This window comes from Hydra vulgaris, chromosome 03 (genome assembly GCF_038396675.1).
Source record: "Hydra vulgaris chromosome 03, alternate assembly HydraT2T_AEP".
NCBI classification, from domain to species: Eukaryota; Metazoa; Cnidaria; class Hydrozoa; order Anthoathecata; family Hydridae; genus Hydra; species Hydra vulgaris.
This window is the reverse complement of record NC_088922.1, coordinates 50,753,275-50,770,183: the sequence shown is the minus strand read 5'-3', so window position 1 is coordinate 50,770,183 and position 16,909 is coordinate 50,753,275. Positions and strand designations below refer to the sequence as shown.

The 16,909-nt window shown below is 29.2% G+C and overlaps 1 protein-coding gene across 1 annotated transcript; it reads left to right on the top strand.

Moving 5' to 3' along the window:
• The first annotated feature begins 3,178 nt into the window (after positions 1-3,178).
• Positions 3,179-16,541, top strand: LOC136078251 (uncharacterized). The gene is made up of 2 exons (XM_065793566.1): positions 3,179-3,880; positions 13,573-16,541. Exons 1-2 carry the CDS (start codon positions 3,324-3,326, stop codon positions 13,844-13,846), a joined length of 831 nt encoding a protein of 276 aa, XP_065649638.1. The 5' UTR covers positions 3,179-3,323; the 3' UTR covers positions 13,847-16,541.
• Positions 16,542-16,909: the final 368 nt, after the last annotated feature.

Here is a 16,909-nt window from a genome sequence, read left to right as displayed (position 1 = left end):
AGCATTAGCTGACGAATACCTAGAGTTCTAAGCTTACCGCGATTGTCAAAATATTGTATTTTCTTTGTGCTAATATTAGACCAAAGGCAAGGATGTGTTGAAGCTGCGCTTTCCAAAAAATGTACTGGCCAATTTTATATCAAATTTTATATCAGTTATTTAGCTTTAAAATAGTAATAATTTTCTCAATAATTGAATGAGAATCAATCCAATAACAAACAATTTGTTTACGCCACATTCAGTGTTTATTGTGTTTGATAAAATGTGGACATTGTAACCGATGCCGATGGTTTCACGGTTTAGTTTGACGATTAACGTTTTGTGAATATTGTTATTACCATTCTGTTTTAAACCTCCAAAACTCATACTGGTATTGTCTGCAAAAACAGCCAAATTACTTATATAATTTTATACTTAATAAGCCAAAACTTTTGATGAAATTTTGTTAGCTCTAATACACTTAAAAATAACTTCTGATAAATTTAGTATTTCTTCATTTACACAATCCATGTTTATCAGCTGAATTTGCACTCCTTCTTCAACATCAAAATAACAAGCCAAAAAGGGATACATTTTATCGTACTTGGAGAGTGGTAAATATGCTGTTAATATGCAATTATCATATATAGTCCACATTAAACATTTTTTTCGGAATGCACACCCTGTCCATGCCTAAATCCAACCTTAATTTGTTTCTTTATACAGAATATTTTAAAAGTATTTTACAAATTGGCTTCTCTTGTTCCAAGGTGATTCGACTAAGGGGATTGTTTGAACCTCTGGCGAGGTGTTAACTCACACATAAGTTCCACATTCTAGTATCTAGTGCAATTATCTGTCCGCTTTCTTTATGCTATCTATCTAACTCGACTTCTTCTGACTTTTGCTCTAACTTTCTTCGTTCTTTTTAAACTCACTTACTCTTGGTCAGCGAATCGGGTGATGATGCTCCTTAGTAAGTTGAGCTTATCTTTACTGACCCGGGTATGTGGCCCTCTATATGGCAGTTAGCCGGAGTAGGTTAAACTAAAATACCCACTAATTAGATTGTTTGGAATAAGATTCCAATGGTGGTTGCTACGAAAAGACTATAGATTTATGGTCTGGAGCGAACAATAAGCTTGCTTAAAAACTTTATTAAAAACGGTTTATTGGGTAAAAAGATATTTCAATCTTATTTTTTTTTTGTATATATGTATTTACATGATAAAAAAGTAAAAACTATTATGTAAATAAATAAATATAAATGAAAAGAAGTTTCATGACTATACATTTATTTACAAAAATATAAGTATTATGTGTTGTATATTTTAGTCGGAGATTTAAGTTTAACTATTTATTAATCATTATAAACATATATAGTTATACAACATAGTTGTATTTTGTATTATTTAGGTGCAGTAAAAATAAATCCTTTAGCCATAGTAGCATCATGCAAAGAGCATAAGTTGAAGAGATTATTCTAGCTTTCAAGTGATTGATTCAATCAACTGCTCGATGATTCGATGATATGTTTTCAGCTAGATTGAAAATATATGCATAAAAAATTTATAGTTTAATTGGTGGATAAAAAGTTTGGTATGAACGAAAAATTTGTTGAACAAAACAGTATTTTAAACTATTATTTAGATTTTTTGCATTATTTATAAATTTTTTATTTATTGACGGATTTTTTAATTTTTTTTTAAATTTTATCAATGTAAATTTTTGTTCTACATTTTTGTAAAACTAGATAAGAAAAATAATAAGAAAAATTCCTTTAAAAATGCATTTCTCCAGACTTATCAACTAATTTGGTTTACAAGTCTTTTACCGTAAGCACTAAATAGCTAAATAATGCCTAAAATCTAATACTGGATGTATTCTTTTACATATTTGGGATTTATTTACTTCAATAACGTTGATAATTAATATAGAAATAATAAGTATAGCGAATTATATTTTCAGTCATATTTAATTTATGAAATAAATAAATATCATTAAACTTATAAATATCTGTACAATATGGAAGGATCGGTAATCTGTACAAAACATACACCAGAACGTCGTTCTGGTATTAGTTAAAAAATAATTTTATATGCTATAAGTTAAGTTTTTAATATTACGTTAAGTTACTAACTACTACTTTTAAATTTTTCGATAAAAAAATTTAATTTTATAGCATACCCTAGGGGCATTTGTTTTTAAAAATTACCTTCTAAATGTCTTTTAAACGTTTTTTAAACTTCTTCTAAACATTTTTTAAACGTTTTATTTGTTTTGAAAACTTGTGCTTTTAATTGTGAGAATTGAAACAATGATCCGATTTGTTTTAATTTTATCTTTACACGTTTTGTGTCATTATTATCAGAATTATTTATTATTATCTTATTTATTCGTCCGAAGATAATTCACTCCGTGTTTATTATTTTGGCAAAACACCACTGCTCGGAGGTATTGGACATCACCTCCATTTTTTCAATAAATTTACAGTACATACAACATTATGTCCAGATAATGTCGTATACCTCTGAATGGGAGTGGACGTAGTGTTATATTCTTCACGACAACTATTTATATTACGCTAAGAGATAAAATTAGATAGAAGATTTTAATACACAACTTTTGTATTAATAATGTCATTTTGGAAAAAATGGAGATGTCCTATACCTCCGACGTACAGATGTATAATTCCTAATTTTCTGAAAAATTATTAACTGATGTATGCCGTATTAGGTTACGGGAAACTTGGTGAAAAAGTTAATTTTTATAAAACGCAACATTTCACGAAGCTTGAAAATTTATAAATGAACTGATAGTTATTAAGTTAATCATTTAATATAAATATTCGTAAGTTAATAAATTTAATTTCCGGTATGGAAAAAAATATATGAAAAATATCATATTCAGAGCAATTCTAAATTATTAAAACAATATAATGGTAACTTTCTTTTTTCATTTGGTTCGAATGTAATGTTCTTCTTAAAGTTATTTAAAGAGCGCAAATTTTTTTTGTGCTGCTAAATTTTTTTTCATATAAAAATGAATAATTTTTTTTGAAGATACTTGTATCCTTATATATGTGTGTTTATTCTTTTAAAAAGTTTTATTTTGATTTGGTTTAGCATATTTTGCAGATTATGCGCAGCGTGTAAAAAATCAATCAGTAAATTAGATATTTTCGTTTTCCAATACATTTGTTTTAGAAACTCGCTGTTTCTTATTTGCTTTAAAATGTTTACCTTGAAGTTGACAATCAGCGCTTGACCAAATAATTAATTTTTTAAACAACATTCTTCTACAACAAATAAAATTTTATTTTTTATAAATAACAGAGCATTAACATGAAAAACCGAATAATAACTGAGTTATTTATAGCGTTATTGGCTTTCATAATATGTGGAGCAGAAAAAAAATACATTAAAAATAGCTTGGTAGATTTTCACTTGACATCTGTAAATAGCAAAAAAATTTCAAAAAGAAATTCAGATTGTATTAAATTAACAAAAGATGAACTTATGTCACAGTACAAATCCTGGTCAGATTATGATTCACAATATTTAGCTGCAACAATTGAAGAGGCAGTTCTCTTTCCTAATTTGTTATGGAATGATAAAGATAAAAATAAGTATATGTTTATAATAAATAATCTAAATAAAATGTTTAAAAAAGTGTCGAACCATAACGATCCCCATTCAGTTTTAAAGTTTAAAAATCTTGTAGAAATGAGCTTAAATCTGAGTATTAGCACGAGCACAGGTGTGACCACAGGTAATATTACAAGAGCTTACGAAAAAATAGTAAAAAAGGAAAATTTTATTGAAAGGAAGAATCAAAATGATGGATATACACTTGAATATTTATGTCGACAACGTTCCACTACAACAATATGGAAGGATCGGTAATTTTTCTATTTTTTTTAAATATAACAAATAAAACATTGGTTGACCCTTTTTTAATTTTATTCATGCTATCTGTTTGGTTTCTTTTCGCTATTTTTTCTTTTTTTTTTTATGTATATATCTAGAATATAAATGCTCACATACTATACTCTCAAATATTAATAAAACTTGTTGTTAATATAATCAATTAATAATTAACGACGCCCAGGGCATAGCAGCAATTAGACGCCCCTGTAAGCATGCATATTTTTAAATTAAAAGTATGTACAAATATACAAGTTAATGACTGTTTTTTTATTTCTAATACTGTTGATTAACATCCATATTTTTAAGTATCTGGATTAATAACACTTATGCAGTGCATTCACCGATTAGGGTTTAAAAGATTAAACCCTTAATTAAACAGATTCTATGAAATAGGTATTGATAACGTTCTATTCTTGCTTTATTACTAGCTAAATTCAAATCAGAATGCATATAGATTGGAAAATAGGTTATAGGCCCAATTAAGTATATTTGCTTGAGAAAACCTAAAGTGTTTCCACTATTGAAAAATGAAGACTCCTCCAAACTACCATGATCTGAAATATCTACCATAAAGTTTTCTTCTTTTTCACAAGCTTTAATTTTTATCGATTTTTGATCTTTAAATCACAAGAATGAGAATCTTTAAAAAAAATGTTTAACAGTCTTAACTATAATTGTAAATAATAAGCAATTTTTAATTGCAGTATAAAGTCACTGCGTTCTTCGAGTGAAGTTAAGCCGAGAATATTTGGTTTTTGATCGTAACTAAAATGTTTAATTAACAATATTGCACGTTTTTGGACACGTTTGAGTTGAGAAACAAATACAAAACTCTTGATGCGGTTTAATGTACCGCTGGTACAATTTTTCCATACTTAAAGAGCTCTGACACCAAATTGACTTCTTGAGACAACCGAGCATTTAATTTCCAACCCAAGCAGCTGCTTCTAAAATTCAGGAAAACAGGCTATAGGCTCTTTGAGTATGTTTTTTTGAGAAAGCCTAAAGTGTTTGTACTAGAGAAAAATGAAAACTGCTTCAAAATATCATGTAGGTTAAAACTTCAAAGACCTTGGAGATTTGACAAATAATATACATCTAAGCACTTTTTCGATGCTGGGTTGTTGGCTCATGGGCAACTGATTTATAAAATATTTTAGAATATAATCCGAATCATTTACCATCTCTATATAATTTCAAGACAATCCGAACATTTACCTTCTCTACTCGACTTATGTCGTCTTTCTGATCTTAGTAGTTTTTCATATTCACCCTTAGTAGCTATTTATCACAGTTTGATCTCTCTATAACTATTATCTCATTACTCTTTATCTTCAGAATCCTCCTATCATTGTACCTCTTACAACTACCTAAAAGCTGAATGGGGCCCTTTCCGCAATTTTTATGGCGATAGCCTTTGTGAAGAAATCTTTCGATCTAATATAACTTCTTGAATTCAGATTGGCACTGAATCTTTTATTCCCTCTCGGCAATTCCAAGTCAAGCCTCACTCTTTTCCATGGTTTTCCTCTCAATGTGCTGCTGTAGTTTCCAATCTTAATCATTACTTCTATATCTATCGCCAAAACAATTCTCCAGAACACAGACATCTGTTTTTTACTTCTTAAAAAAATTGTAAAAAGGTTTTGTCTAACGACAAAGCTTGCTATTCTCACGTCACAAAATCATGTATTTTATCTCAAAAATCAGGCTCCCAAAACTTTTAGAGCATCTTTAACAGTATCTATAATAAGAGCAAATCTGCTATTTCACCTCTCATGCATGGTTCAAACTTTGTTGCTTCATCTTTAGACAAAGCTGAATTGTTTGTTAAAAACTTTTCATCAATCTCATCTCTTGACTCCACTAATCACATCCTACCTTATATAGCCGACAAACAGATTGATCCATTGCTTGATATTTGTAGCACTCCAGCCTTTGCATCTATAGTGATTTCCTGCATAGACTCTTCTACAGCTTGTGGCCCGGACAACATATCTGTTGAGGTCTTGCAGAAGTGTTTTCTGCAGGTGTCGTCTATACTTTCAAAACTATTTAACAAGTGATTATCAGAGTCTTGTTTTCTAGCCTGCTGGAAAGCGGCATCTGTTATCCTTATTTACAAATATTATAGAAAGCAATCTGACTCGTCTAACTACCATCCCATTAGTCTTCTTACTATCATAAGCAAGGTTTTTAAGTTTTTAATTAACAAAAACTTAATCTCTCGTCTTGAATCTTTGTGATCATCAATATGGAATTCAATCTTCTTGCTCTACTGCTGATTTGTTAACGGTAATAACTGAAAAGTTTTATCGTCCATTAGATAGAAGTGGAGACGTTAGTGCTATCGTTCTTATCATTTCTAAAGCCTTTAATAAAGTTTAGAATGTTGGTCTTCTTCATAAGCTCTTTTCTTACTGTGTATTGGGTAACTTCTTTAAGATTAGTGAATCCTGCCTTACCAATCGTTGCATATAAGTTGTCTTCGATGAACAAATATCTTCAAAATTAGCATCTACTAAGGTTGCATCTCTTTATCGCGCTCGCCACTTTTCTACTCCGAATTTTATTCTTTACCTCTACACATTTTAATCTGCCCTTGCATTTACTGTTGCTATATCTAGAGCAGTTCTTTGAATGATTCCCTCTCTTTTTTAGACAAAGTGCAAAAATGCATTGCAAACATAGTTGTACCTGCTCTTGCAGCCAACCTTCACTCATTGCTACTTAGTCGTAATGTTACTTTTATTTCTCTTTTCTATAAATACTATAATGAACGCTGCTCTAAAGGGATAGCTTCTCTTGTGGCATCTGCTATTTATTCACATTTTAATTTAACAACTTTCTGCATCATAAAAAGATTTAAACGATGACCAGGGTTGTTAGTACATAATATATCTGGCAGATTTGTTGGTATATTTTCAGATGTTTTTTCTCTCAGGTTATCTGGTATTTATAATCCATCTATTGAAGTATTTTGATCTACGTATTTACAGTCCCATTATCGACGTATACAGATTTGTCGACATATTTTGAGACATTTTTTCTGCTGAAAATAAAAAATGCCCCACATACATCTTGTTATTGTCATATTATTGTCCCACTACCGACGTATTTTGACATAATTTTTTGTCTTAAATATTTTCTGCTGACATAAAATATGTCAAATATATTTTCTATTAACATATTTTGACAAAATATTATAGCTGAATTGATTTCTGCGGACATAAAATGTATCCGACATGTTTTCAGTAAGCATATTTGCTTTTTCATAATCTTGAAAAACAAATCAAACTCATTTGTTAACATATTTTCATTTTATTCATCAAGTTGTTCTAAAATGCGTTACTTAATTGTTAGTTTGATTCTTGTTTCAAGAATGTAAAACATAAAATATGTCCGAAATAAAATTATATCAAAATATGTGTGACATATTTTATGTCAGCAGAAAATAATTCAGACATAAAATTAAGTCAAAATACGTCGATACAGAATATGTGCGACATTTTTTATGTTGGCAGAAAATGTCTAATACATATTTGACAGATAACAACCCTGACGTTGACGTTAAACTGGTAATTTTAATAGCTATAACCATACTCGATAAGCAAATATTAGTACTCGAAAAGCTGATAATTGCATTTAACATTATGTCAAAGTAAATCCGTTTGTAAGAGATTCAGAAGTTTTATCTATTATCTATTATCTATAAGTCTTTCCCATTTGTATTTGGCAAATTGTTTGCGAAAAAACATTTGGCAAACATTCATGATTTTAAACAGAATGTTTTTTTTTTTTTTGCCTAAGCATTTCGGGCGAGTAAAAGTTAGACTTGAGAAGCCTACTCAAGAAAGCAAAAATCTTTTCCGAATGCAAGAAACAATCTTGAAATTTCAAGTTATACTTTAAATCTGAAGTTTGACTAAAGTGTAATGCAAGAAAAGAACTTAAAATGAATTCATTCTTGAAAAATGAGATTTAAAAAAAATAAATTTAGTATCGAGAGAAATTCGTATTTATTGATGTTTATAAAATAATAATAATAACAATAATAATAATAATAATAATAATAATAATAATAATAATATATATATTTATATATTTAACTTGTTATAATTATAGTTATGATAATAAAAATACGATGATACTTTCACACCTGAAATAAACTAGTAGCATAAAAACAAAATAGACAGTTGTTGTACTGTTTAAACGTATTTATATAGTATTAATTTAATGATTTATTTTTAATTCACTCATGAAATGAGTGAATTACAAATCGAAATTACAACAAAATAGAAATTACACTCATGAAATGAGTGAATTTCAAATTAGTAGTCGACAAACATATTTCCAAAACTACTTTTAAAATATGAAATTCAATATTACTTTTCCCCACATAATTGCAAAATATATGGGGAAAAGTTATATTTAAAATGTCAAACTTGAAATAAAATATTTATTTCAAGTTTGCTTTCAAGACTGTCTTGAAAGCAAACTAAAAACGGTCTTCAAATCAAATTTGAACCTAGTGACAATATTAAAAACAAGAAATAAATCCAAACTACAAATGTACAGCCACCCAGGAGTCTACCTTACTAAATGTCATTGTAGCAAAAAGTATATTGGTGAAACAAAAACGCAAGTAAAAACACGCATGCAATAACACAAAAACAGTATAATAGGAAATAAAATAGAACTACCTGTATTGGCCACACCCATGAGATATTGTGCACAACAAATTAATTGGGACAGTTGCAGAACTCTAAAAGTTGATGCTAAAAAGTTTGATAGGAAAATTCGTGAGACACTTGAAATACCACCAATGTGCCCCTCAACAAATTTCAATTTAGATGAGAGAAAACATGTGTCAACAAAATTTTGGACTTCATTTCTGGCGCACTTACGTCAGAAACAGATGAAACCATCCCGTTGACATAAAGTAGAACTGCCTTTTTAAAAATAAGATATAAACAAAAATAAACAAAAAACTTAAAACAAGTTGAAGACGCTGGTCACAGCAATCCAGCTAAAATAAAAAAAAAAAAAAAATTTAGTATCAACAGAAATTCGTATTTATTGATGTTTATAAAATAATAATTTACATACTCTCATACATGATGTCTACATTCAAAAAACATATATATAGTTTTGCTTACTTAGGATCACGACGACCCGTACCGACTTGCGGCAAAACTTGTCTGTGCTTGCACAGTACGGCGCGACGGAAATCTTGCATCGCTTACTTGATATTACTTTTTTATTTTACATTTTACGCATAACTTTAGAGTAGTCAATGGGTCAGTGGAGTTACGAAGTTCTAAAAAAGAGAGATTTTTAATAGGAGACAAAAAGCATCAAATCACCGGTTCGAAACTTCCCTCTAACACTTTCTGCAAGTACTAACAAGTACTAGCAGCTTTTTTCTATAATATTAGTAAAGCGATTTGAAGTGTCATTGAAAGTGCAAATTGTACTATTCATGAGTGCATTATTTACTGGAAAACGGCACGTATACTAATTAAATCATTACCTGTGTTAAGAAACTAGTTTCATTAAGTTTGGAGAGATTTACAAAAAAAATACAAAAAATAATGAGAGTTTCTTTCCAATTTAGACAATTTATTTGATATTGCTCATGCCAATGCGCTTCTGTTAATTAAAACAAATGAAGATAGGATCTTCTTGGAGCGCCAGAGAGAACTAGGTTGTCTCGGTGACTTAGCCGAAGTGGACGAAAAACAGAAAAAGAAAAAAAGGCGTGCCTTAGAATCATTGATGAGGAAAAGCGACGTGCTAAATATTATAATTTTTATTTTCTCTTTAGGTGCCCAAAAAGTCCTTACGGTATAATCACAGAGCACCGCTGAAGAGTATTTAATAGGAAGTTCACGACTCCTTCCCAAACTATGTCGCAAAACTTGCTCAGAGATGGGGTTTGAACCACGAATCTTACGTTTTGAGGAAAATGCACTGCCACTGCGCCACGGCTGCTTAAGATTCATTAGCTCCTTTGACATCATTTTATGAATCATCACAATAAAACTCATCTTCTGATTCTGAAATAATAGATTTTCAAGAAAATAGACCCAGCCTAAGTGGTGCTTCCTCTCAATCCGATAAAACTTTTTTAAACTTGTTGCTGTGTTAGATAGATGTCAGTTAAGTATGAGAGGTTCTGTATTTATAATTGAAACTACTATTGACACACAAGGGCATAACACGGATGACTTTTCTATAAGCAAGTCCTCAATCCATAAAATTTGTTCAGAAATGCAAAGAGAGCAGGCTGAAGCTATAAAAGTTAGTTTTCAAAACAATATCCCGGATTCTGTTTTTTAGCGGTTCATTGGAGTTTTGCTCGTTGGTTACTTAGTGAACCGTTAGCAGCAGCTGCTGTAAATAGCAAACCGATAACTTTCTGAAAAGTTAACAGTGGCTAGTCATCGGCTCGCCAATTTCGGCGGCTGCTAATAATGGTCAACTAAGTAACCAATGAGTAAAACTACAGTGGCCTGCTCAAAATGCTTCTATAGGTTCACTGATATCCCACTATAGAATGTTTGCAGGGTATTTCATATAATGATAACGAACAACTTATTGCTATTTTAAAATTATATTATATAGTATAATATAATATAAAGGTGCTGTACACTTAAAGAGTAATGGGTCCAAACTACGTAGAGTTTGTAACTGTAACAGCTGTAATACACAAACATACAAACATAATAAAAGTTAGTATGTATTTATATCCTTTCTAGCATTTAGTGTTTTGCATAAAAAATTTATGATATCGTACCCATTCAAATGTTTGAACATTTGTATCAAATGCTTGTTTAGGCTATAGCTATATTATTTATTAAAACTTTGTGCTGGTTATTTCCTATTATGATAACCTTACACTTTTGCTGGTTGAACTTCATCAACCACTCATTCGACCGTTCCATTATTAAGTCTATATCTTGTTGAAGTTCAATAATATCATGATCGTTTTATATTGCTCTAAGGATTTTCATGTTGTCAGCAAATAGTTTACAGCTTGATTTTATTTTGTTGGAAATATCATTAATATGCACTACAAATAATAGTGGTCATAGCACTGACCCTTGTGGTACTCCATTTACAACCTCTTCCCATTATGATTTATTATTTCCTAACACCACTCTTTGAAGTCTGTACTTTAAAAATCTCTAGCACCAGTCGAATAGTTTTGATTTAAAACCAAAAGGATTCAATTTTAACAACAATCTTTCAATAATTTTAACTAAATCTTTAAAAACTGAACAGCTCGTCAAGAAGCGAACAAGCACAGGCTGTTTGGAATGCCATGATCAACTGGGATCTAGAAGACAGAGTGCACATACTCTGTTGTGATACTACTGCTTTATATATAGTATTATGGTGCTTGTGCGCTTCTGGAACAAAAACTGGATAAAGATATGCTTAATTTTGCTTGCCGTCATCATGCCTGCAAACTAGTATTAAAAATTTTGTTTGAAGCGAAAGTCAGCCAAGTAACTACATCCCAGACATTCCGTTGTTTAAAAGCTCCGAGAAAACTGGAAAAACGTCGATTCCGAAAAAATAAAAATCTGCACAGAAAAGCTTGTTTAAATGTTTCAGAAATTGATAGGCTGCTAGAATTCTACCGATTTGAATTGATTAAAGAAATAGCTAGAGATAACTAACGTGAATTAATCAAGCTTTATTAAAATATTTCTTGGTGGAGATAGAGAGAGGAAATTTAAGATTCGGCCTCCAGGTGCTATGCACCAAACTTGGTGAATGTTAAGAGCCATTTATTGACTAAAGATATTATTATTGACTTTCCAATTCAGAATTTCAAACATAGATAAAGCAGCACTGTTCGATATCTCTCTGTTTATCGTGACGTCCTACGACAAACTCTGGCTACAATGCATTTTAGCAGTAAAAGCACCTTATCAGGACATAAATTTTTTGAAATCCATAAAAGCTTAAAAAGCAAAAGACAAAAGCATTTCCAAAGCAACTTTACAGAAGTTTTGCCAGCATTTATGGTATGTGACAGATGAAATATTTTGTCTTTATTTGACGATGATGTTGATCAAGAAACTAAAGTAAAAATGGTTGCTAACTTTGCCTAGAAAACCCATTAGCTTACGATAAACGTTGCATTACATCCAAAGAAGAAATTTGTGGCCCACTTTTTTGTATGTCTTATATGTAAACTATGTTTGAATTTTTTTCTTTAGTTTACGATACGATTAATAACAATTAATGACTTTTATGGTTTAATCACTGTTGAAGAGAAGCAAAAGCAATTTTTATAACGTTGCGTATAAGAACACAGATTATATACTGATTTTAAAATTAAAACTTTAAAAAGGAAATGTGTCTTTTACTAAAAATACATTACAAATATTATAAATGCGTTTTAATTACTGAATATAAAGAATGAACTCTACAATGAGCAAACACTTGACACTCTTTAGGCTATTAAATAGAAAATAAATAGAACTTTCCAGAAATGTGAAATTCTATCATATAATTTAGTATGCAAAAGTTAATGCATTAAAGTCTTAAATTTTTTTCCAAAATGAACTCTATGTAGCGTGGCGTTCTTAACGTTTACTTTTTATTACTTTTGAACAAAACAACCATGTCTTAATGTAACAAACGACATGGTAAAAAAAAATTATTTAGTGTGTTTATTTAGCACATATTTATATTATTGTACGCTGAGTTTCATACTTCTACCCGATATAAAGATTTACAAGCATTTTTATGTTTTTTTTATCGTGACGGTTGGAACGAAAAGTCCAATTTAAAAAAACAAAAAAATAAAGGCACAATCGTTGTTGTAAAAGATATAAATGATTTTTTGAAACCACGTAAAGTATGTTAAAAAATATAAGTACTATAACATTATTAAAGTAGTCAACTATGGCTTTACAATACGATTTTTAACGCTTCACAATAGGACTGTAATTAAACGTCATAACACGTTTATACAACTCTTACAGCTTTAAAACCATGATAATGTATGATAAAATTATTATTTTTAAATTACTTTTTTGCTTAAAAGTATTTTTTAATAATAAAAAAAAAATGTTAGTATGTGCTTTCATAATTTTAAATATATATATATATATATATATATATATATATATATATATATATATATATATATATATATATATATATATATATATATATATATATATATATATATATATGTATATATATGTATATATATGTATATATATATATATATATATATATATATATATATATATATATATATATATATATATATATATATATATATATATATATATATTACCCAGCCGTTGCGCATTGGTTGTAGTTCCGATTCAGAACCAAGAAGTTAAAGGTTTGATTCCGGCTTCAGTTTAAAAAGTAACATGAGTATGGAAGGAGGCGTGAACTTTTTAGTTAAATGCTTTAGCATCATGCTCTTTGATAAGACCCTAAGATCTTCTTAAAGCACCGAAATAATGAAATAAAAAAATCTTACCTATTTGAAAAAAAAGATCTTAGAGCTACGGGATGAAATTTTGATTTTTCAATATAAAATATATATTGTACGTATTTATATGCATTTTATATGCAAGCATGAATGTAAAACTGTTTAATATTTATAAATTGCCCTTTTTTTTAGGTTTCCTCCGTACGTTAATGAAGTTGAATGTATTTGGGACAATCAAAAAGAAAAGGTAAGTACGTGCTTTAGTAATGAAGGCGATTGCCTGCAAAATACATTAAAACTGAAATTTTTGGTAAAGTCAAAATACTGTGAGCGTCTAACACTAAACGGAATAACGGTGTATGTTGAAAAATGGAAGAAAATATCAGAAAACATTAAAACATCCTGTGAATGCCGATTAAAAAGTGACTCGTATTTAATGACATACCTAAAAAAAAAACAAGTATAAAATCAGACAGAATTAAATCAAAAGTGTAAAATTATCAATAAAAAATCTTTGATTAGCCAATCTTTTTAGTTTCAGTGGTATGTATGTATTTATGTATGTATATATGTATGTATGTATGTATGTATGTATGTATGTATGTATGTATGTATGTATGTATGTATGTATGTATGTATGTATGTATGTATGTATGTATGTATGTATGTATGTATGTATGCATGTATGTATGTATGTATGTATGTATGTATGTATGTATGTATGTATGTATGTATGTATGTATGTATGTATGTATGTATGTATGTATGTATGTATGTATGTATGTATGTATGTATGTATGTATGTATGTATGTATGTATGTATGTATGTATGTATGTATGTATGTATGTATGTATGTATGTATGTATGTATGTATGTATGTATGTATGTATGTATGTATGTATGTATGTATGTATGTATGTATGTATGTATGTATGTATGTATGTATGTATGTAAAAAAATAGATCAATTGAGGACAAGGTTTAATGAAAGGTAATGAAGGTCATGATTATGTCAGATTTAGAACTATTGCTGATCCAAATAGGGCCAAAGCAAGTGTCAAGTTCCTCTAATTTGATAGTTAACCTTAAACCTTAACCTAACCCTGACCCTCAAATGAATAATTTTTTTTCAACCAAAACGTTCAGACGTAATTGTGACAATTATTAATTATATATGTATGTATGTCAGGGTTCCTACAGAGCCTGTTTTCTTGTTTTTTTCCATTTTGGCCTGGTTTTCTGTTTTTAGGCATTTTTTTAATCCAATAGCCAGTTGCTGTTTTTAATCTGACGACGTTCATTTATAAAAGTATATGTTTTATGGGTTTAGGAGGCAATCAAGATAAAAATTTTGAATAAGTATGAAATAAATATGTAAAGTTTTTCAAATAAAATTTACTGATTTTATTTTAGATTGAATATCAACTAAATGTATAGTTTCTACTTTTTTGAAAAACATGCTGAAACATGTAAATGTTGTAATTTGAATTCTTTTCTTTTATTTTATTTTGTGAGCTATATTAAACATGAGTTGTTAAAGTAGTAAGTATAGTAAAAAGTGTGAACTATGAAAGAAAAATTATGAAAAAAAAATTTTTTTTTGTAAAGTTCCACATTGCGCGAATTGAATAAGTCTCCATATAGCAGTGATCTAATTAAATTAAATTACTTAAACAAGTCAAATTAATTTTTTTATAAACGAATGTTCTTTCTAGTGTTAACTTGTTTAGCAGATAAGAACCTGATATTTTGATGTGATACTAAAACTAGGAAGATTATCATTCAAGGTTTATAAGCTCCTTCTTACCCTTTTTTCAAACTTTATTAGTTGAATTTTGGATCAGAGTTTTGCTTGTCACAGGTATGTTGTATGGCTTCACTACCGATATGGAACCTCTTCAACCCTATATGAAACTGGTACTACAAAATCATCATGGGAAAACCCTTTCAATTTAAAAGTATCAACTAGGATTAAACTTAGTTTTTTGTATACTCTACTATACTGATATAAACATTTTAGGCATGCAGGAGTCCAAGCTATTATTTTTTATTTTTCAGTTTAATTACTTAAATTTCCTTAAAGTAAATATTTCAGTAAAGAAAGACCAAGTATCAATCTTCCTCAGTAAAGAGCTAACCATGAATAAAAGCTTCAAATAAGTCTATTAACTTTGGGTTCTGTAGATTTTGTTGTGTGGAAATATAATTCAGTTTGGAATAGCCTCTTGTATTCAAAAAGTTATTTTGAATGAGTTGAAATGTTTGCTATTCACATTTCGATTTGATAAAACAACTGCATCACAGACAAAAAAAAAACAATATGATACTTATGCCACGTATTATTCAAACCATTTTCAGCAAATCGTAACATCATACTTGAGGACTTTGTTTGTGGGGAGGTGTAGTGCAGAAGACCTTTTTGATTATTTTAAAAGATTGTTATGGAAAACTCAGCTGCAACCAGAGTCAACTCTCTCCATTAGTATGGTTAGTCCTAATGTCAATAAATTGTTTTCAAAAAAGTTGGAAAATAATCATGAAAAAAAGGTAAATTTTTTTTATCAATGTTGGTTAATGTCCGCATCATACAGTCTCCAATGCTTTTATTGAAAGCATCGGTTTCTGAGGATACTGATTTGGACCAATTATCAATTGATTTGCACAATTTGCATTGATTTTATAAATTTTCTGCAAAAAGAATTAAAGAATATTTTGCTATGGAATCAATCATTGAGCTACAAGGACTACGGATGTTGAGACACGTCTCTACTCAATGGATAACCATTTAAAACGCATTAGTGATGGTAATAGAGAACCTTGACAACTTGCAATACTTTTTAAAATTTTCTACAAAATCAAAAAGAGTGCGGTGTTAAAGCAGGTATTGCAACTAATTAAATGTACACCCATATCAAGAAAGCGCATAAAAACAAAATGTAGCCTGCTATTGCATACTCTGTCATTTTTATTGCACATAATTTTAAAGGCTTTACATTTGCATTAGAACCAAAACTGCCAATGATTACAGTCCTGTTCTCAAAGATGCAAAAACTTCTAAAAGATTTGCTCTCAAAGTTTGTTATTGATGATGCTATTTTACAAACATCGAAACGGTTAAAACTTATATCAAAATTGAAAATCATGGTGCAGAGATTCAAAAGGTAACATGTATTTTTTGTAAGTAGGCATTTTATTAATTATTTGTTTCTTTTTAAAATCGAATATTCAAGGATGTAATTGGCATTTTTAATAAAAGAAATTGCATTTACAGTAAAAACAGGTAACGGAAGTGCATTTATTCATGTTCTACTTGTTTTTTCTCTATAATTATTGACAAGATAGAAAATTTTTATATTTTTTAGAACAAAAACCGTTTTGTCCAAAAGCTTTACTTACCTATTGAAGAATCCTCCGCTAAATATCCAAGTGAGTTGTATTTATTAGCACTTGTCATTTAGCTTAACATTTGTATTTCTTTAAGCTATCAAATGAGTATTTATTTATGTCATCAAATAATTATGTTTTAACG

What these genes read in the sequence shown, in the direction of transcription:
- LOC136078251 (XM_065793566.1), top strand. Translation starts at nt 3,324, where the DNA reads ATGAAAAACCGAATAATAACTGAGTTATTTATAGCGTTATTGGCTTTC. An exon ending in ACAACAATATGGAAGGATCG is followed by an intron (nt 3,881 to 13,572) that starts GTAATTTTTCTA and finishes CCTTTTTTTTAG; the next exon opens with GTTTCCTCCGTACGTTAATG.